This window comes from Nipponia nippon, unplaced genomic scaffold (assembly GCF_047370975.1).
Source record: "Nipponia nippon isolate SJK-2023a ecotype South Korea unplaced genomic scaffold, ASM4737097v1 scaffold_51, whole genome shotgun sequence".
Lineage (NCBI taxonomy): Eukaryota > Metazoa > Chordata > Aves > Pelecaniformes > Threskiornithidae > Nipponia > Nipponia nippon.
The window spans coordinates 295792-316227 of NW_028262371.1; the positions used below are offsets into that span (position 1 = coordinate 295792).

The following is a 20436-nucleotide window of genomic DNA, read 5'->3' on the forward strand; positions in this document are numbered from 1 at the left end:
CGAAAGACCTCCCGCCGCCAGCGCCGCGGAGGTTCCTCACCTCTTTTTTCACCACCCTCATGGAGAGGACCTTGTCCACGATGGCCGCGTCCTCCTCGCTGGGGTTTTCCTGGAGGAAAGAGGAAGGTGATGATGGGAAGGGATTGGAGAAAGGAGAGGAAGACCGCGGTGAACGGCACGAAGAGCATCCGAAAACCAAAAGCCTCACCACAAAAAATTGCATGGAGGGCAACGTCTCGCCCTCCGGCTCCGGTTCCGGCGCGGGGGGTTGCGGCACCGGGAGCTGCTCGGTTCGAACCGGTCCCGTCACATCCAACTCTTCGTCCTCCTCATCATCGGTGATCTTGATGTCCAAATCTTCGGTGTATTTCTTCCGCTTGACTTGCCGATTCGACCGTCGCTTCTGGAAGGGGAAAAAAAAAGAGGAACGGGATGCGGCCTTCCCCGTGCCGAAACGGCGCGGACCCCCGCCGACCTCCGCCGGCCAACGGCTCCGTACCTGCACGCTGGTTTCTTCTTCCTCCCGCGGCGACTGCGCCGGCATCACCTCGGCATCCGAGTTGTCGGAGGAGGCATTGCGCTTCCGTTTCTTCCCCACCACCGGCGTGATGGTGCTAAGGGGGCGAGGGGGGGGGTGTCAGGAGGCCCGCGGTCGGGGGGCAACCGAGGATCGCGGTTGGGGGGCAACCACGACCCGTGGTCGGGCGGCAACCAAGAACCATGGTTAAGGGGCAACCACGACTGCGGTTGGGCGGCAACCAAGAACCATGGTTGGGCGGCAACCACAACCCATGGTCAGGGGGCAACCAAGAACCATGGTTAGGAGGCAACCAAGGCCCATGGTTAGGGGGCAACCAATGCTGCGGATGGGGGGCAACCAAGACCCACAGTTGGGGGGCAACCAATACCATGGTTGGGGGGCAACCAAGACCCACGGTTGGGGGGCAACCAAGACCCACGGTTGGGGGGCAACCAAGGCCCGCGGTCAGAAGGCAACCAAGGCCCATGGTCGGGCGGCAACCAAGGCCCATAGTTAGGGGGCAACCAATGCCGCAGATGGGGGGCAACCAAGACCCACAGTTGGGGGGCAACCAATACCATGGTTGGGGGGCAACCAAGACCCACGGTTGGGGGGCAACCATGAGCCACGGTCGGGCGGCAACCAAGAACCATGGTTAGGGGGCAACCAATGCCACAGATGGGGGGCAACCAAGACCCACGGTTGGGGGGCAACCAAGACCCATGGTTGGGGGGCAACCAAGACCCACGGTTGGGCGGCAACCAAGACCCACGGTTGGGGGGCAACCAATGCCGCAGATGGAGGGCAACCAAGACCCACGGTTGGGGGGCAACCAAGACCCACGGTTGGGGGGCAACCATGAGCCACGGTCGGGCGGCAACCAAGAACCATGGTTAGGGGGCAACCAATGCCGCAGATGGGGGGCAACCAAGACCCATGGTTGGGGGGCAACCAAGGCCCACAGTCGGGCGGCAACCAAGGTCCATGGTTGGGCGGCAACCAATGCCGCAGATGGAGGGCAACCAATGCCGCAGATGGAGGGCAACCAAGACCCACGGTTGGGGGGCAACCAAGACCCATGGTTGGGGGGCAACCACGAGCCACGGTCGGGTGGCAACCAAGAACCATGATTAGGGGGCAACCAATGCCGCAGATGGAGGGCAACCAAGACCCACGGTTGGGGGGCAACCAAGGCCGCGGTTCGGGGGCAACCAAGGCCCACGTGGTTTTGGATCTCACCTGGGTTTGCTGCGCCCCTTGCTCTTGCCGGAGCCCCCTTGACCCTTGCCCTTACGCGGCCTCTCCTCCTTGGCTCCCCCGCGTTCGCCGGCGCCTTTGCGCCGCCGTTTGCGTTCGCCCTCCTCCTCGGGCCGGACGCTGGGGAGCTCGTCCTCGTTGAGGACGCGGGGGATGTTCTGCTCGCCCCGGGCGCGGGCGCGGGCGATGGCTTCGGCCACGATGCGGTTGGCTTTCTCTTGTTTCTTTTGGTGTTCCAATTTGCGGCTTTCTTCTGAGGCGCCCCGCGGGCCGGGGCTGGCCAAAGCGGCCACCTCGCTGCTGCTCAGCACCTTCACCACCGATAGGCCAGGAGAACCGCCCTGAGATGAGCCGGCCTGCGGGGAGAGACGGAAAGCGGGGTGGCACCGCGGTTGGGCGCAACGGAGACCGAGGGTGGGTGCAGGACCAAGGGTGGGTGCAGGACCAAGGATGGGGTGCAGGACCAAGGGTTGGGGGCAACGGGACCAAGGGTTGGGTGCAGGACCAAGGGTGGGGTGCAACAGGACCAAGGGTTGGGGGCAATGGGACCAAGAGTTGGGTGCAGGACCAAGGGTGGGGTGCAACAGGACCAAGGGTTGGGGGCAATGGGACCAAGGGTGGGTGCAGGACCAAGGGTTGGGTGCAACGGGACCAAGAGTTGGGTGCAGGACCAAGGGTGGGGTGCAGGACCAAGGGTTGGGTGCAACGGGACCAAGGGTTGGGTGCAACGGGACCAAGGGTTGGGGTTGACGGGACCAAGGTTGGGTGCAGGACCAAGAGTTGGGTGCAACGGGACCAAGGGTTGGGTGCAGGACCAAGGGTTGGGTGCTACGGAGACCAAGGGTGGGTGCAGGACCAAGGGTTGGGTGCAACAGGACCAAGGGTTGGGTGCAACAGGACCAAGGGTGGGTGCAGGACCAAGGGTGGGGTGCAACGGGACCAAGAGTTGGGTGCAGGACCAAGGGTTGGGTGCAACGGGACCAAGGGTTGGGGTTGACGGGACCAAGGTTGGGTGCAGGACCAAGAGTTGGGTGCAACAGGACCAAGGGTGGGTGCAGGACCAAGGGTTGGGTGCAACGGGACCAAGGGTTGGGTGTAGGATCAAGGGTTGGGTGCAGGACCAAGGCTGGGTGCTACGGAGACCAAGGGTGGGTGCAGGACCAAGGGTTGGGTGCAACGGGACCAAGGGTTGGGTGCAGGACCAAGGTTGGGTGCTACGGAGACCAAGGGTGGGTGCAGGACCAAGAGTTGGGTGCAACGGGACCAAGGGTGGGTGCAGGACCAAGGGTTGGGTGCAACGGGACCAAGGGTTGGGTGCAACGGGACCAAGGGTTGGGTGCAAGACCAAGGGTTGGGTGCAATGGGACCAAGGGTTGGGTGCAGGACCAAGGGTTGGGTGCTACGGAGACCAAGGGTGGGTGCAGGACCAAGGGTTGGGTGCAATGGGACCAAGGGTGGGTGCAGGACCAAGGGTGGGGTGCAACGGGACCAAGAGTTGGGTGCAGGACCAAGGGTTGGGTGCAACGGGACCAAGGGTTGGGGTTGACGGGACCAAGGTTGGGTGCAGGACCAAGAGTTGGGTGCAACAGGACCAAGGGTGGGTGCAGGACCAAGGGTTGGGTGCAACGGGACCAAGGGTTGGGTGTAGGATCAAGGGTTGGGTGCAGGACCAAGGCTGGGTGCTACGGAGACCAAGGGTGGGTGCAGGACCAAGGGTTGGGTGCAATGGGACCAAGGGTTGGGTGCAGGACCAAGGTTGGGTGCTACGGAGACCAAGGGTTGGGTGCAGGACCAAGGTTGGGTGCTACGGAGACCAAGGGTGGGTGCAGGACCAAGGGTTGGGTGCAGGACCAAGGGTTGGGTGCAACGGGACCAAGGGTTGGGTGCAGGACCAAGGTTGGGTGCTACGGAGACCAAGGGTGGGTGCAGGACCAAGAGTTGGGTGCAACGGGACCAAGGGTGGGTGCAGGACCAAGGGTTGGGTGCAACGGGACCAAGGGTTGGGTGCAAGACCAAGGGTTGGGTGCAATGGGACCAAGGGTTGGGTGCAGGACCAAGGGTTGGGTGCTACGGAGACCAAGGGTGGGTGCAGGACCAAGGGTTGGGTGCAATGGGACCAAGGGTTGGGTGCAGGACCAAGGTTGGGTGCTACGGAGACCAAGGGTGGGTGCAGGACCAAGGGTTGGGTGCAGGACCAAGGGTTGGGTGCAATGGGACCAAGGGTTGGGTGCAGGACCAAGGTTGGGTGCTACGGAGACCAAGGGTTGGGTGCAGGACCAAGGTTGGGTGCTACGGAGACCAAGGGTGGGTGCAGGACCAAGGGTTGGGTGCAGGACCAAGGGCTGGGTGCTACAGAGACCAAGGGTGGGTGCAGGACCAAGGGTTGGGTGCTACAGAGACCAAGGGTGGGTGCAGGACCAAGGGTTGGGTGCAACAGGACCAAGGGTTGGGTGCAGGACCAAGGGTTGGGTGCAATGGGACCAAGGTTGGGTGCTACGGAGACCAAGGGTTGGGTGCTACGGAGACCAAGGGTTGGGTGCAGGACCAAGGTTGGGTGCTACGGAGACCAAGGGTGGGTGCAGGACCAAGGGTTGGGTGCAACAGGACCAAGGGTTGGGTGCAGGACCAAGGGTGGGGGCAGCACCAAGACCATGGGTTGGGTGCAACAGGGGGGTCAAATTTGGGTGAAAGGGACCCGAAGTTGGGTGAAAGGGACCCAAAACCGGGCGCAACGCCCGGACGAAGCCTCGGGCCCACCCAAACCCAAGCGTTGGGCGCGAGGGTGCCCCGCGCTCGACCGCCGCGCCGGGAGCACCCTCCCCTCCCCCCCCGCCCCCGACGTTCACCTGAGGTTGGAGGACCACCTTCAACGGCACCGTCAACCTCTGCCCGGCTCCGCCCACCACCTGCGGCACGGAGGAGACGGTCACCGGCGCCGTTTGGCCGCCGGCGGGTTGTTGAAGAAGTTGGATCTTCTGAGGAGCGCCCGTTTGACCGGCGGGTGGTTGTTGAACTTGAAGTTGGATGGTGACCACCTTGGCGGGTTGACCCGTTGTCCCTTTGGCTTGTCCGAGAGCGGCCAATTGGTTGCCTTGAAGGACGATTTTGCCCGGCAAACTACCCAATACCACGTGGCGTTGGCCGGGAGGAGCGCCACCGCCCGGCGGTTGTTGTAACACCAAGGTGATGCGTTTCGATTCGCCCTGGGGGGAGAAAAGGGGCGGGGTCAAGGTCGGGAGGAGGAGGTTTGAGGAAGCCAAGAGGTGACCTTGACCCCCAGGAGCTTGGGGACCCCGCTACGGGTTGGTGACCTCAACGCAAAGGATCTCAAGGGCTTTGGGGACCTCGGTGTTGGGAGGTGAACTTGACCCTGAGGACCTCAGGGACCTTGGGGACCCCGGTATTGGGGAGATGACCTTGACCTTTAGAACCTCAACCCCATGGACCCCAACCCCAAGAGATGATCTTGACCTTGGAGACCCCCACCCTCCATCCTGAAGACCCCAACCCCATGGATCCCAACCTCAAGAGATGACCTTGACCTTGGAGACCCCCACCCTCCATCCTGAAGACCCCAACCCCATGGATCCCAACCTCAAGAGATGACCTTGACCTTGGAGACCCCCACCCTCCATCCTGAAGACCCCAACCCCATGGATCCCAACCTCAAGAGATGACCTTGACCTTGGAGACCCCCACCCTCCATCCTGAAGACCCCAACCCCATGGATCCCAACCTCAAGAGATGACCTTGACCTTGGAGACCACCCCCCCCCCCCGAAGACCCCAACCCCATGGACCTTCTGACCCCAGATGACCTTGACCTCGGAGACCCCAACCTCAAGAGATGACCTTGACCTTGGAGGCCACCACCACCCCCTCCTGAAGACCCCAACCCCATGGACCTCCTGACCCCAGATGACCTTGACCTCAGAGACCCCACCCCCGATGACCTTGACCTTGAAGACCCCTCCCCCCCTGAGCCCCTCCCACCCCCGAGATGCCCTTGAAGACCCCTCAACCCCAAAGACCCCAACCTTGACGACCCCGCCCCCCACCGACCCCGCCCCCTTGACCCCTCCCACCAATGGAGCGGCTCCCCACCCCTTTAGCCCCGCCCCCTCCCAAGACACGCCCTTCGTCACCTGCGCCGGCGTCAGGGTGACAGCGGGTTTGAGGGGAGCCCCGCCCCCTCCGGCCTTGACGGGTTGCAGCACCAATTGCTTGACGGGTCTACCGGGTTGAACCAATCGGTGAACGGCGGCGGCGGAGGGGGCGGGGCCTGTCGCCGCGCCAGTGGCGGCGGGCGCCATTTTCCCGGTTAAAACGGCGGCGGCGGCGTTGCCGGTAACGATGGAAACGCCGGGGCGGAGTTGAGGGGAACCGGTGAAAACTTTGGCGAAGGTCAACTTGCCGCCGTTGGGCGTGGCCCCGCTGGCCGAAGGCGGGGCGGCGGGGGATTGGGTGGAAGCGCCAGGCCCCGCCCCTGGGGGCGGGGCTTTGAGGATGACGATTTTGGGGGGTTGAGGACCCCCCGGCGCCGCCGGCGGGGTGGGGGGAAGGGAAGCGGAGACGCCCATGAAGGGATTTCCTTGACTGAGAATTTCCGGTTCGGCAGAAATTTGGGATTGGGAAGAAGAATCGGAATTTGGGGCGGGGGGAGGGGCGGGGCCGGGGGGGTTGGGGGCGGGGTCTAAGGGGGTGGTTAAACCTAAAGCTTCTTCGATTGGGTGGTGAGAGGGCGGGGCGAAGGCGTCGTCCGTCAAAGGGTCGAGGGCGAAGAGGTTGGGGTCGTCGAAGAGATCCATGATGGGGTCGGCCATTTTGTGAGCCGGGGGGGGGGTTGTCCGTCTGTCCGTCCGTCCCCCCCGCCCCCGGCACAAAATGGAGGGCGGCCCCCTCAGATGGCGGGGGAGGGGGTGCTGTGGGGGGAAGAAGAGAAAGGGGATGATGGGAAGGGCGAGGGCGGAGCCTAAGCGCTACGCCCCCCTCCCCCCCCCCGCCCTGCCCCAAAATGGCGGCCGCCCCCCACCCACCCACAAAATGGAGGGCAAAGATCCACCCCCCCCCCCAGAATGGGGGGATGAGAGGGGTACTGGGGGAACTGGGAGCCCCAGTAAGAGGGGAATGAGCTTACTGGAACGCCCAGTAAAGGAGGCAACTGGGGGGTACTGGGACGCCCAGTAACAGGGGGGACGGGGGGAACTGGGACGCCCAGTAAGACGGGAATGGGGGGTACTGGGACACCCAGTAGGATGCGGACTGGGATGCCCAGTAAGGAGGCGACTGGGGGGTACTGGGATGCCCAGTACTAGGGGCATGGGGTTACTGGGATGCCCAGTAAGAGGGGGACTGGGGGGTACTAGGGGGGCCAGTAAGGAAGAAACTGGGGGGTACTGGATGCCCAGTAAGAAGGAGACTGGGGGGCCCATTAAGAGGGGGATGGGGGGGTACTGGGATGCCCAGTTAGAGGGACACTGGGGCAACTGGGAGCCCCAGTAAGAGGGGGACAGGGGCCCAGTAAGAGGGGAACTGGGGAGTAATGGGGGGCCCAGTAAGGAGGCGACTGAGAGGTACTGGGATGCCCAGTAAGAGGGGGACTGGGGGGCCCATTAAGAGGGGGACGGGGGGGGGGGTACTGGCATGCCCAGTTAGACGGACACTGGGGGAACTGGGAGCCCCAGTAAGAGGGGAATGGGGGGTACTGGGACACCCAGTAGGATGTGGACTGGGACGCCCAGTAAGGAGGCAACTGGGGGGCACTGGGACGCCCAGTAAGAGGGGGACTGGGGGAACTGGGACCCCCAGTAATAGGGGAATGGGGGGTACTGGGACGCCCAGTTAGAGGGAAACTGGGGGCACAGTAAGAGAGGGACGGGGGGAACTGGGAGCCCCAGTAATAGGGGAATGGGGTTACTGGGATGGCCAGTAAGAGGGGGACTGGGGGGTACTAGGGGGGCCAGTAAGGAGGCAACTGGGGGGTACTGGATGCCCAGTAAGAAGGGGACTGGGGGGCCCAGTAAGAGGGGGATGGGGGGTACTGGGATGCCCAGTTAGAGGGACACTGGGGCAACTGGGAGCCCCAGTAAGAGGGGGACAGGGGCCCAGTAAGAGGGGAACTGGGGAGTACTGGGGGGCCCAGTAAGGAGGCGACTGAGAGGTACTGGGGTGCCCAGTAAGAGGGGGACTGGGGGGCCCATTAAGAGGGGGACGGGGGGGCGGTACTGGCATGCCCAGTTAGACGGACACTGGGGGAACTGGGAGCCCCAGTAAGAGGGGAATGGGGGTACTGGGACACCCAGTAGGATGTGGACTGGGACGCCCAGTAAGGAGGCAACTGGGGGGCACTGGGACGCCCAGTAAGAGGGGGACTGGGGGAACTGGGACCCCCAGTAATAGGGGAATGGGGGGTACTGGGACGCCCAGTTAGAGGGAAACTGGGGGCACAGTAAGAGAGGGACGGGGGGAACTGGGAGCCCCAGTAATAGGGGAATGGGGTTACTGGGATGGCCAGTAAGAGGGGGACTGGGGGGTACTAGGGGGGCCAGTAAGGAGGCAACTGGGGGGTACTGGATGCCCAGTAAGAAGGGGACTGGGGGGCCCAGTAAGAGGGGGATGGGGGGGTACTGGGATGCCCAGTTAGAGGGACACTGGGGCAACTGGGAGCCCCAGTAAGAGGGGGACAGGGGCCCAGTAAGAGGGGAACTGGGGAGTACTGGGGGGCCCAGTAAGGAGGCGACTGAGAGGTACTGGGATGCCCAGTAAGAGGGGGACTGGGGGGCCCATTAAGAGGGGGACGGGGGGGCGGTACTAGCATGCCCAGTTAGACGGACACTGGGGGAACTGGGAGCCCCAGTAAGAGGGGAATGGGGGTACTGGGACACCCAGTAGGATGTGGACTGGGACGCCCAGTAAGGAGGCAACTGGGGGGCACTGGGACGCCCAGTAAGAGGGGGACTGGGGGAACTGGGACCCCCAGTAATAGGGGAATGGGGGGTACTGGGACGCCCAGTTAGAGGGAAACTGGGGGCACAGTAAGAGAGGGACGGGGGAACTGGGAGCCCCAGTAATAGGGGAATGGGGTTACTGGGATGGCCAGTAAGAGGGGGACTGGGGGGTACTAGGGGGGCCAGTAAGGAGGCAACTGGGGGGTACTGGATGCCCAGTAAGAAGGGGACTGGGGGCCCAGTAAGAGGGGGACTGGGGGGTACTGATGGGCCCAGTAAGGAGGCGACTGGGGGGTACTGGGATACCCAGTTAGAGGGGACTGGGGGGTACTGGAGGGCCCAATAAGAAGGGGACTGGGGGGCCCAGTAAGGAGGCGACTGGGGGGTACTGTGGGGCCCAGTTAGAGGGGGATGGGGGGGTACTGGGGGGCCCAGTTAGAGGGGAACTGGGACTCCAGGTAAGGAGGGGACTGGGGGTACTGGGAGCCGCAGTAAGAGGGGGACGGGGGGAACTGGGAGCCCCAGTAAGAGGGGAATGGGGGGTACCGGGACACCCAGTAAGGAGGCGACTGGGAGGTACTGGGATGCCCAGTAAGAGGGGGACTGGGACGCCCATTAAGAGGGGGACTGGGGGGTACTGGGATGCCCAGTTAGAGGGGGACTGGGATGCCCAGTTAGAGAGGGACTGGGACGCCCAGTAAGGAGGGGACTGGGGGAACTGGGACCCCGAGTAAGAGGGGGACGGGGGGAACTGGGAGTCCCAGTAAGAGGGGAACAGGGGGTACTGGGATGCCCAGTAGCATGGGGACTAGGACGCCCAGTAAGAGGGGGACTGGAGAATACTGGGACGCCCAGTAACAACGGGACTATGGGAACTCCTCCAGTAAGAGGAGGACTGGGGGGTACTGGGGGGCCGAGTAAGGAGACGACTGGGCGGTACTGGGATGCCCACTTAGAGGGGAACTGGGACTCCCAGTAAGGAGGGGACTGGGGGGAATTGGGAGCCCCAGTAAGAGGGGAATGGGGGCCCAGTAAGGAGGGGACTAGGGGGTACTGGGGGGCCCAGTAAGGAAGCAACTGGGGGGGTACTGGGACCCCCAGTAAGAGGGGAATGGGGGGTACTGGGATGCCCAGTAGGATGGAGACTGGGACACCCAGTAAGAGGGGAACTGGGACCCCCAGTAAGAGGGGGACGGGCGGTACTGGGAGCCCCAGTAAGAGGGGGACGGGGGGCCCAGTACAGATGAGACTGGGGGAACTGGGGTGCTACGTTACAGGGGTACTGGGACCCCCAGTAAGAGGGGAACTGGGGTGCTAAGTTAGAGACGAACTGGATCTCCCAGTAAGAGGGGAACTGGACAAACTGGGCCTCCCAGTAAAAGGGAACTGGGGGTACTGGGACCCCCAGAAAGGGTGGAATGGGGGGCACTGGGTTGCTAAGTTAGAACGACCTGGGACACCCAGTAAGAGGGAAACTGGGGGGAACTGGGGGACCCAATTACAGAGGAATTGGCAGAACTAGGGGAAACTGGGATGCCCAGTAAGAGGGGAACTGGGACCCCCAGTAAAAGGGAAACTGGGGGATACTGGGGGCCCAGTTACAGCCAACTGGGCCTCCCAGTATTGTACTGGGGGGGGGGGCCTGGGCCTCCCAGTAAGGGGGGAACTGGGCAAACTGGGCCTCCCAGTATCGTACTGGGGGGGGCTGTCCCTGGGCCTCCCAGTAAGGGGGGAACTGGGCAAACTGGGCCTCCCAGTATCGGCTGGCGGAGGGGGAATGACTGGGCCTCCCAGTAAGAGGGGAACTGGGCAAACTGGGCCTCCCAGTGTCGTACTGGGGGGGGGGCTGTCCCTGGGCCTCCCAGTAAGGGGGGAACTGGGCAAACTGGGCCTCCCAGTATTGTACTGGGGGGGGGGGGGTCCCTCTGGGCCTCCCAGGAAGAGGGGAACTGGGCAAACTGGGCCTCCCAGTATCGGCCGGCGGGGGGGGAATCACTGGGTGTCCCAGGAAGAGGGGAACTGGGCAAACTGGGCCTCCCAGTATCGTACTGGGGGGGGGGGTGTCCCTCTGGGCCTCCCAGTAAGGGGGGAACTGGGCAAACTGGGTCTCCCAGTAAGAGACCCACAGGGGGGTCACTGCACCTCCCAGTACCGTAGTGGGGGGGGTCCCTGGGCCTCCCAGTAAGGGGGGAACTGGGCAAACTGGGCCTCCCAGTAAGAGAGCCATGGTGGGGGTCCCTGGGCCTCCCAGTAAGAGAGGAACTGGACAAACTGGGCCTCCCACTACTGGGGGGGGTGTGTGGGGGGTGTGTCCCTGGGCCTCCCAGTAAGGGGGGAACTGGGCAAACTGGGCCTCCCAGTATCGTACTGGGGGGGGCTGGCCCTGGGCCTCCCAGGAAGGGGGGAACTGGGCAAGCTGGGGCTCCCGGTATCGTACTGGGGGGGGTCCCTCTGGGCCTCCCAGTAAGGGGGAACTGGGCAAACTGGGCCTCCCAGTATCGTACTTGGGGGGGGGGGGGTCCCTCTGGGCCTCCCAGTAAGGGGGGAACTGGGCAAACTGGGCCTCCCAGTATCGTACTGGGGGGGGGGGCTGTCCCTGGGCCTCCCAGGAAGAGGGGAACTGGGCAAACTGGGCCTCCCAGTAAGAGAGCCATGGTGGGGGTCCCTGGGCCTCCCAGTAAGAGAGGAACTGGACAAACTGGGCCTCCCACTACTGGGGGGGGGTGTGTGGGGGGTGTGTCCCTGGGCCTCCCAGTAAGGGGGGGAACTGGGCAAACTGGGCCTCCCAGTATCGTACTTGGGGGGGGGGGGGTCCCTCTGGGCCTCCCAGTAAGGGGGGAACTGGGCAAACTGGGCCTCCCAGTATCGGCTGGCGGAGGGGGAATGACTGGGCCTCCCAGTAAGAGGGGAACTGGGCAAACTGGGCCTCCCAGTGTCGTACTGGGGGGGGGGGGGGTGCCTCTGGGCCTCCCAGTAAGGGGGGAACTGGGCAAACTGGGCCTCCCAGTATCGGCCAGCGGGGGGAATGACTGGGCCTCCCAGTAAGAGGGGACCTGGACAAACTGGGCCTCCCTCCCAGTATCGTACTGGTTGGGGTGGGGGTAACTGGGCCTCCCAGCATCGGCCGGGGGGGGGTGATCACTGGGCCTCCCAGGACGGGACTGGGGGGGGGGGGCCTCCCAGTAACCCCCCTCCCCCCGCCCGGGGGGCGGGGCCAAACCACCCGTGAGGGGATTGCGGGGGGGGGGGAGGCGGCCAGGCCCAACCCCCCCACCCCTTTTATAAAATATATATATATAAATAAAATAAAAGACACCCGGCCGGGCCTTACCTGGTGCTGATGGGGGGAGGGGGAGGGGCGGGAAGGGGGGAGGGGCGGGGCGGTTTCGTCTCCGTCTCCCCCCCCGCGGTTTTTATGGCGGTGGCTTCACCCCCGCGGGCGCCAGAACAAGGCGGGCGCCGCGCAGCGCAACGCAACCGGTTGCCGGAGCCCCCTCCCGAGGGTGGTTGTTTCCCCCTCCCCCTCCCAAACCCCGCCCACTCCCCCCCCTTTCCCCTCACGCTATTGGTCGCCGCGTCGGAAAAGAAGGCGGGGATTGGCTAGCGGGGTTGGTTGAGCCGTGCCTACCCGGAAGTCCCCCCCCCCCCAACCACCACCACACACCATTGGGGTGAGGTGGCCGCGGCGCCGCCTGACGCCTCCAATCAGGCAGCGCCGCGGTCACCCCCGCCGCCATCTTGTGCCGCCGCGGGGGGGGGGGGGGGGGGTCCTCACCCCCCCCTTTTTCCCCGCCATGGCCGCCCCTCAGGGCGCCGCGCCAAGCGCCCGCTTCCCCCAACCCCCCCCAAAATCCCTAAAAAACACCCCAAATCGCTGTATTTCAACCCAAAGCCCGCCTAGAGGCGGTCGCCTCCCCCCGCCCTGTCAGAAAAGGCGGATTGAGGCACAAAATCGCCCTCGCCCGCCCCGAAATTCGCATTGAGAGCCATGAAATAGGCATTAAAACCGTGAAATTGGCATTAAACCCCCCCCCCCAAACTGGCATTCTAGCCCCCAAAATTCACATTAAAGCACCCCAAATTCGCGTGAAGGCCACAAAATTGGCATTAAAGCCCCCCAAATTGGCATTAAAGCCATAAAATTGGGATTAAAACCCTAAAATTGGGATTAAACCCCCCTAAAATTGGCATTAAAGCCCCCTAAAATTCACATTAAAGCCATAAAATTGGGATCAAAACCCTAAAATTGGGATTAAAGCACCCAAAATTCGCATTAAAACCCTAAAATTGGCATTAAAGCCCCCAGAATTGGCATTAAAGCCATAAAATTGGCATTAAAACCCTAAAATTGGGATTAAACCCCCCTAAAATTGGCATTAAAGCCCCCAAAATTGGCATTAAAGCCATAAAATTGGCATTAAAGCCATAAAATTGGCATTAAAGCCCTAAAATTGGGATTAAAACCCTAAAATTGGGATTAAACCCCTAAAATTGGGATTAAACCCCCCTAAAATTGGGATTAAACCCCCCTAAAATTGGGATTAAAGCCCCCAAAATTTGCATTAAAGCCCCCAAAATTCGCATTAAAGCCCCCAAAATTCGCATTAAAGCCCCCAAAATTCGCATTAAAGCCCCCAAAATTCGCATTAAAGCCCCCAAAATTGGAATTAAAACCCCCGAAAATTCTCATTATAGCCCCCCAAATTGGCATTAAAGCCATAAAATTGGGATAAAAACCCTAAAATTGGGATTAAACCCCCCTAAAATTGGCATTAAAACACCCAAAATTCACATTAAAGCCATAAAATTGGGATTAAAACCCTAAAATTGGGATTAAACCCCCCTAAAATTCGCATTAAAGCCATAAAATTGGCATTAAAGCCACAAAATTGGAATTAAAACCCCCCAAAATTCTCATTAAAGCCCCCCAAATTGGCATTAAAGCCATAAAATTGGGATTAAAACCCTAAAATTGGGATTAAAGCACCCAAAATTCACATTAAAGCCATAAAATTGGGATTAAAACCCTAAAATTGGGATTAAAGCACCCAAAATTCGCATTAAAGCCATAAAATTGGCATTAAAGCCACAAAATTGGAATTAAAACCCCCCAAAATTCTCATTAAAGCCCCCTAAAATTGGCATTAAAGCCATAAAATTGGGATTAAAACCCTAAAATTGGGATTAAGCCCCCCCAAATTGGCATTAAAGCACCCAAAATTTGCATTAAAGCCATAAAATTGGCATTAAGCCCCCCAAAATTCGCATTAAAGCCCCCCAAATGGCACGGAATTGCGATTAAAACCACAAAATAGGTGAAAATAGCAACACCCCCCCAAAAAATTGGCTTTTATTTTTGCTAAACGAAAGGGGAAAACGGGCAATTTGCCACCGCTGAGGGAATTGGGGGTGAAATTGTGGCCGAACCCCCTCAAAAAATCAGTTTTAAACCCTAAAATAGCTCAAAACGGCACCAAATCCCCCAAATTCACTTTTTTTTTCCTTCATGAAAAGCATAAAAATTCATAATTAACCGGTTTTGAGGAAATTGGCGTCAAAATTGTGGCAAAACCCTTCAAAAAAACCACTTTTTGCCCTAAAACTCACGCAAAATGATACCCAAATCCCCCCCAAATTGGCTCTTTTCATCAATAAAAAGCAGAAAATTTTAAAATTAACCCCCGAAAAGGAAACGCAGATCCAAATTATTCCCGAAACCTTTAAAAACAAATCACTTTTCAACCCCAAAAATAGCTCAAAGCAGCCCCGCGACCCCCCAAAATTGACTTTTTTGTTACCTAAAGGCCAAAAAATTCACAATTCACCACCCAAAAAGGAAATTCGGGGTCAAAATTGTGGCCGAAAGCCCCAAAGAATCAGATTTAATTCCTCAAATTCCTCAAAATGGGACCAAAAATCCCCCAAATTCCCTTTTTTTAATTAACGCGAGGTGGGGGAAAAAAAAACGTAATTAACCATTCCTGAAGAAATTCGGGTCAAAACCGCGGCCAACCCCAAAAACCACTCAAATCCCCCCCAAAAATTCGCCCAAATTAATGAAAAAACCCCAAATGGGAGATTTTCGGTGAAATTATCATTATTTTTTTCAGCAAAATGATCAAAAAAACCCTTTTTACCTCTTTTTTTACAGCGAACCGAGCGCCGAACCGTACCGTTCTCCCCGTCCTCTTCCAAAAAAACGTACAAAAAACGGGGTGAAAACCCCTTTTCCCCCATTTTTTAAGCTCCAAACTCCCCCAAATCCAAATTATCAATAAATACCGCTTCAAAAACCCCAATTTTAGCGATTTTTAACAAATTTAAAGCTCAAAAACGTCGACTTTGTCAAAGTGAGAAGAACCAAGTGGCGTCTTTTGCCCCAAAATCCTCTTTTTTGGCCTCAAAATCCTTTTTTTTTTCCCCTAAAATCCTCATTTTTGGCCCCAAAAATCCTCTTTTTGGCCTCAAAATCCTCCTTTTTGGCCCCAAAAATCCTCCTTTTTGGCTAAAATCCTCCTTTTTGGCCCTAAAATCCTCTTTTTTCCCCAAAAATCCTCCTTTTTGGCCCAAAAAAACCTCTTTTTTTTGCCCCAAATCCTCCTTTTTTTGTCCCCCCAAAATCCTCTTTTTTGGCCCCAAATCCTCTTTTTCTTGGCCCAAAAATCCTCCCTTTTTCGCCCCCAAATCCTCTTTTTGCCAAAAAAATTCTCTTTTTCCCCCCAAATCCTCTTTTTTTGCCCCCAAATCCCTTTTTCCAAAAAAAAAAAAATTTTTTTTGCCCCGAAATCCTTTTTTTGCCCAAAATCCTCTTTTTTTGCCCCAAAATCGTCACTTTTTGCCCCAAAATATTTTTTCCCCAAAATATTTTCTCCCCCAAATCCTCTTTTGTGCCCCCAAAATCCTCTTTTTTGGGGATAATAAGATTTTTTTCCCCAAAATCCTCTTTTCTGACCAAAAATCTTCTCTTTTTTTGCCAAAAATCCTTTTTTGCCCCCAAAATCCTCTTTTTTTGCTAAAAATCCTCTTTTTTTGCCAAAAATACTCTTTTTGCCCCCCAAATCCTCTTTTTGCCAAAAATCCTCTCTTTCCCCCAAAAATCCCCCCTTTCCCCCCAAAAAAACCCTTTTTTGCCAAAATTCTTCCCTTTTTTTGCCAAAAATCCCCTTTTTTTGCCCCCAAAATCCTCTCTTTTGGGCAAAAGGGGGTGGAAAAAGTAGCAAAAACCTTAAGTTTGGGGGCAAAAAGCCCCCCCAAAACGTGGACGTTTGGATGGGCGGGGCTTGGGGGCGCGGCGCTGCCACCATCTTGGCTCTTGGCCAGGTAACCAACCCCCCACCGGCACCGGCAACGTGGCCGACACCAACGGCTTGGCCAACGCCTTGGGCCCCGGCTTGGCCAACACGTTGGCCAACGTCAACGGCTTGGCCAATGCCAACGTCAACGGCTTGGCCAATGCCAACGTCTTGGGTCAACGTCAACGTCTTTGGCCAACGTCAACGTCTTTGGCCAACGTCAACGTTTTTGGCCAACGTCAACGTCTTTGGCCAACGTCTTTGGCCAACGCCAACGTCTTTGGCCAACGTCTTTGGCCAACGCCAACGTCTTTGGCCAACATCTTGGCCAACGCCAACGTCTTGGGTCAACGTCTTTGGCCAACGTCAACGTCTTTGGCCAACGCCAACGTCTTTGGCCAACGCCAACGTCTTTGGCCAACGCCAACGTCTTGGGTCAACATCTTGGCCAACGCCAACGTCTTGAGTCAACGTCTTTGGCCAACGTCAACGTCTTTGGCCAACGACAACGTCTTTGGCCAACATCTTGGCCAACGCCAACGTCTTGAGTCAACGTCTTTGGCCCACGCCAACGTCTTTGGCCAACGTCTTTGGCCCACGCCAACGAAGAGCGCCCCACCCTCCCCTCCCATCACCGGCGCCCCGAGCCGCCGCCAAATCACAGGGGGAGGAGCAGAGCTGGGGTTTGGGTGGGCTCTTGGCCCCGCCCCCCTCCTTGACCCCCCCCTTGACCCCGCCCCTGCCATCACCTCTCCTTGACGATGACCTCACTGGAGCGGAGGGGGGCGTCTTCCAATGGGGAGGTCTCGTTCCTGCGGGGGGGGGGAGGGGCAATTAGGGGGTGGAGGAGGGGCAAATCGGGGGGGGTTGCCCCAAAAGCTGCCCCGCCCCTTATGTCTCCCTATAGATCCCCCCCATCCCCCTATAGCATCCTCCTGCCTCCTATAGCCCCCCCCCCCCCGGCCCCTATAGACCCCCTATAGCCCCCCACAGACCCCATAGCCCCCCCCCCGGCCCCTATAGACCCCTATAGCCCCCCCCCCGGACCCTATAGACCCCATAGCCCCCCAAAGACCCCCCTATAGCCCCCCCGGCCCCTATAGCCCCCCACAGACCCCATAGCCCCCCCAGCCCCTATAGACCCCTATAGCCCCTCCCCCCGATCCTATAGACCCCATAGCCCCCATATAGCCCCCCCGGCCCCTATAGACCCCTATAGCCCCCCCAGCCCCTATAGACCCCATAGCCCCCCAAAGACCCCCTATAGCCCCCCCGGCCCCTATAGACCCCTATAGCCCCTCCCCCGATCCTATAGACCCCATAGCCCCCATATAGCCCCCCCCCGGCCCCTATAGACCCCTATAGCCCCCCCCCCCCGGCCCCTATAGACCCCATAGCCCCCCAAAGACCCCCTATAGCCCCCCCGGCCCCTATAGACCCCTATAGCCCCTCCCCCCGATCCTATAGACCCCATAGCCCCCATATAGCCCCCCCCAGCCCCTATAGACCCCTATAGCCCCCCCCGGACCCTATAGACCCCATAGCCCCCCATAGACCCCCCTATAGCCCCCCCCGGCCCCTATAGCCCCCCACAGACCCCATAGCCCCCCCGGCCCCTATAGACCCCTATAGCCCCTCCCCCCGATCCTATAGACCCCATAGCCCCCATATAGCCCCCCCCGGCCCCTATAGACCCCTATAGCCCCCCCAGCCCCTATAGACCCCATAGCCCCCCAAAGACCCCCCTATAGCCCCCCCGGCCCCTATAGACCCCTATAGCCCCTCCCCCGATCCTATAGACCCCATAGCCCCCATATAGCCCCCCCCGGCCCCTATAGACCCCTATAGCCCCCCCCGGCCCCTATAGACCCCATAGCCCCCCAAAGACCCCCCTATAGCCCCCCCGGCCCCTATAGACCCCTATAGCCCCTCCCCCCGATCCTATAGACCCCATAGCCCCCATATAGCCCCCCCCAGCCCCTATAGACCCCTATAGCCCCCCCCGGACCCTATAGACCCCATAGCCCCCCATAGACCCCCCTATAGCCCCCCCGGCCCTATAGACCCCATAGAACCCTATAGCCCCCCATATCCCTGCCCAGGCCCCTATAGCCCCCTCCCCGGCCCCTATAGACCCCATATCCCCCCTATAGCCCCCCCGCCCCTATAGCCCCCATACCCCTGCCCAGACCCCTATAGCCTCCTGTAGCCCCCCCCCCCCCAGGCCCCTATAGACCCCCATATCCCCCCCAGGCTCCTATAGCCCCCCCACATCCTCCCTATAGGCCCCTATACCCGCCGTATCCCACCTCTAGGCCCCTATATCCCCCCCATAGGTCCCTCCTGCCCCCATTCCCCCCCCATATCCTCTCTATAGGCTCCTATGACTCCTTACGTCCTGCCCATAGCTCCCTATATGCCCCCTATATCTCCCCATATTGCCCTGCCCCCTATAGGTCTCCATATCCTTCCTATAAGGCTCTGTTCCTCCCCAAATCTCCCCTATATCCCCCCAAAAGCCCTCCAAAGGCCCCTATATCCCCTGTATAGGCTCCTCTACCCCCCCATATTCCTCCTATAGATTCCTATATGCCCTCCAGAGGCCCCTATATCCCTCCACAAGCACCCCTATAGGCCCCCATCCCCTCTATAGGCCCCTACACCTGCCTTAGCCCCCCCATAGCCCCCTATAGGCCCCTATACCCCCCATGTTCCTCCTATAAGCCCCTATATCCCCTCTATAGGCCCCTACACCTGCCTTAGCCCCCCCATAGCCCCCTATAGGCCCCTATACCCCCCATGTTCCTCCTATATGCCCCTAGATCCCCTCTATAGGCCCCACACTCCCCCATAGGCTGCTATATCCCCCCATATTCCTACTACAGGCCTCTATATTCCCCCTATACCCCCCCATATTTCTCCTATAGGCCCCTATATCCACTCTACAGACCCCTAGATCCCCCCTATAGGCCCCTATACCCCCCCATATTCCTCCTACAGGCCCCTAGATCCCCTCTATAGGCTCCTATACCCCGCCTAGGCCCCTATATGACCTCTATAGGCCCCTATACCCCCCCATAGGTCCCTATATCCCCCCCATAGGCCCCTATACCCCCTCTATAGGGCCCTATACCCCCCTATATTCCTCCTATAGGGGCCTATACCCCCTCCATAGGCCCCTATACCCCCCCTATATTCCTCCTATAGGCGCCTATACCCCCTCCATAGGCCCCTATACCCCCTCCATAGGCCCCTATACCCGCCCATATTCCTCCTATAGGCCCCTATATATCCCCCGCATAGGCCCCTATACCGTCTCTATATGCTCCTATACCCCCGCTATAGGCCCCTATATCCCCCCATATCCCCCCATAGGCCCCTATATCCCCCCCACAGGCCCCTATACCCCCTCTATAGGCCCCTATATCCCCCCATAGGCCCCTATACTCCCCCATATCCCCCCCATAGGCCCCTATATCCCCCCCATAGGCCCCTATACAGGCCCCTATACTCCCCCCATATCCCCCCCATAGGCCCCTATACCCCCTCTATAGGCCCCGATGCCCCCTTATATTCCTTCTATAGACCCCTATATTCCTCCTATAGGTCCCTATACTCCCCCATAGGCCCCTATACCCCGCCATAGGCCCCTATATCCCCCCCATAGGCCCCTATACCCCCTCTATACGCCCCGATACCCCCCTTAGGCCCCTATACCCCCTCTATAGGCTCCTATACCCCCTCTATAGGCTCCTATACCCCCCCATAGGCCCCTATAGCCCCTCCATAGGCCCCTATATCCCCCCCATAGGCCCCTATACCCCCCCATAGGCCCCTATAGCCCCTCCATAGGCCCCTATACCCCCTCTATAGGCCCCTATACCCCCCATAGGCCCCTATACCCCCTCTATAGGCCCCTATACCCCCCCATAGGCCCCTATACCCCCTCTATAGGCCCCTATACCCCCCCATAGGCCCCTATACCCCCTCTATAGGCCCCTATACCCCCCATAGGCCCCATACCCCCTCTATAGGCCCCTATACCCCCCCATAGGCCCCGATGCCCCGCTATACCCCCCCATATCCCTTCTATAGGCGCCTATAGGCCCCTCCACCCCCCCAGCACCCCCTATAGGCCCCTCTCTCCCCCCCCCCCCCCCGCGTGTCCCCCCCCCTCCACGCCCCCCCCCCCCCCGCCCCGGGCGTCGCCGCCGATGACGTACCGGACGCGTCCCGCGCGCGGCATGACGCCGTCACCCGCCCAAGGGCCGCTCTGCCCGCCGGCGGACGCCGCCTCTACTCCTCCCGCTTCCGGCGGCGGCCACTCCCCCTCCACTTCCGGCGACGCTCCGCCCCGCCGCCTCTCTGTTGCTCCCCCCCCGCCCCGCTTCCGCCTACGCTCTAGCCCAGACCTCCAACGC

At 59.8% G+C, this 20436-nt stretch overlaps 1 protein-coding gene across 3 annotated transcripts in view; it reads right to left on the bottom strand.

The window, feature by feature from the left end:
• Positions 1-20377, bottom strand: part of CHD8 (chromodomain helicase DNA binding protein 8) — a 41645-nt gene extending 21268 nt beyond the window's left edge. For 2 of the 3 annotated variants that reach the window (XM_087734958.1, XM_087734956.1), the window contains exons 1-8: positions 20239-20377; positions 16765-16827; positions 5922-6698; positions 4624-4980; positions 1760-2133; positions 500-614; positions 209-403; positions 41-109 (exon numbers count right to left, since the gene is read on the bottom strand). In XM_087734958.1, coding sequence (XP_087591084.1) covers positions 41-109; positions 209-403; positions 500-614; positions 1760-2133; positions 4624-4980; positions 5922-6599 — 1788 coding nt within the window. In that variant the 5' untranslated portion in view covers positions 6600-6698; positions 16765-16827; positions 20239-20377. Of the gene's footprint in view, positions 1-40; positions 110-208; positions 404-499; positions 615-1759; positions 2134-4623; positions 4981-5921; positions 6699-12054; positions 12244-16764; positions 16828-20238 lie in introns of those variants that run through there. The other variant, XM_087734957.1, reaches the window with a different exon arrangement.
• Between the last annotated feature and the right edge of the window lie 59 nt (positions 20378-20436).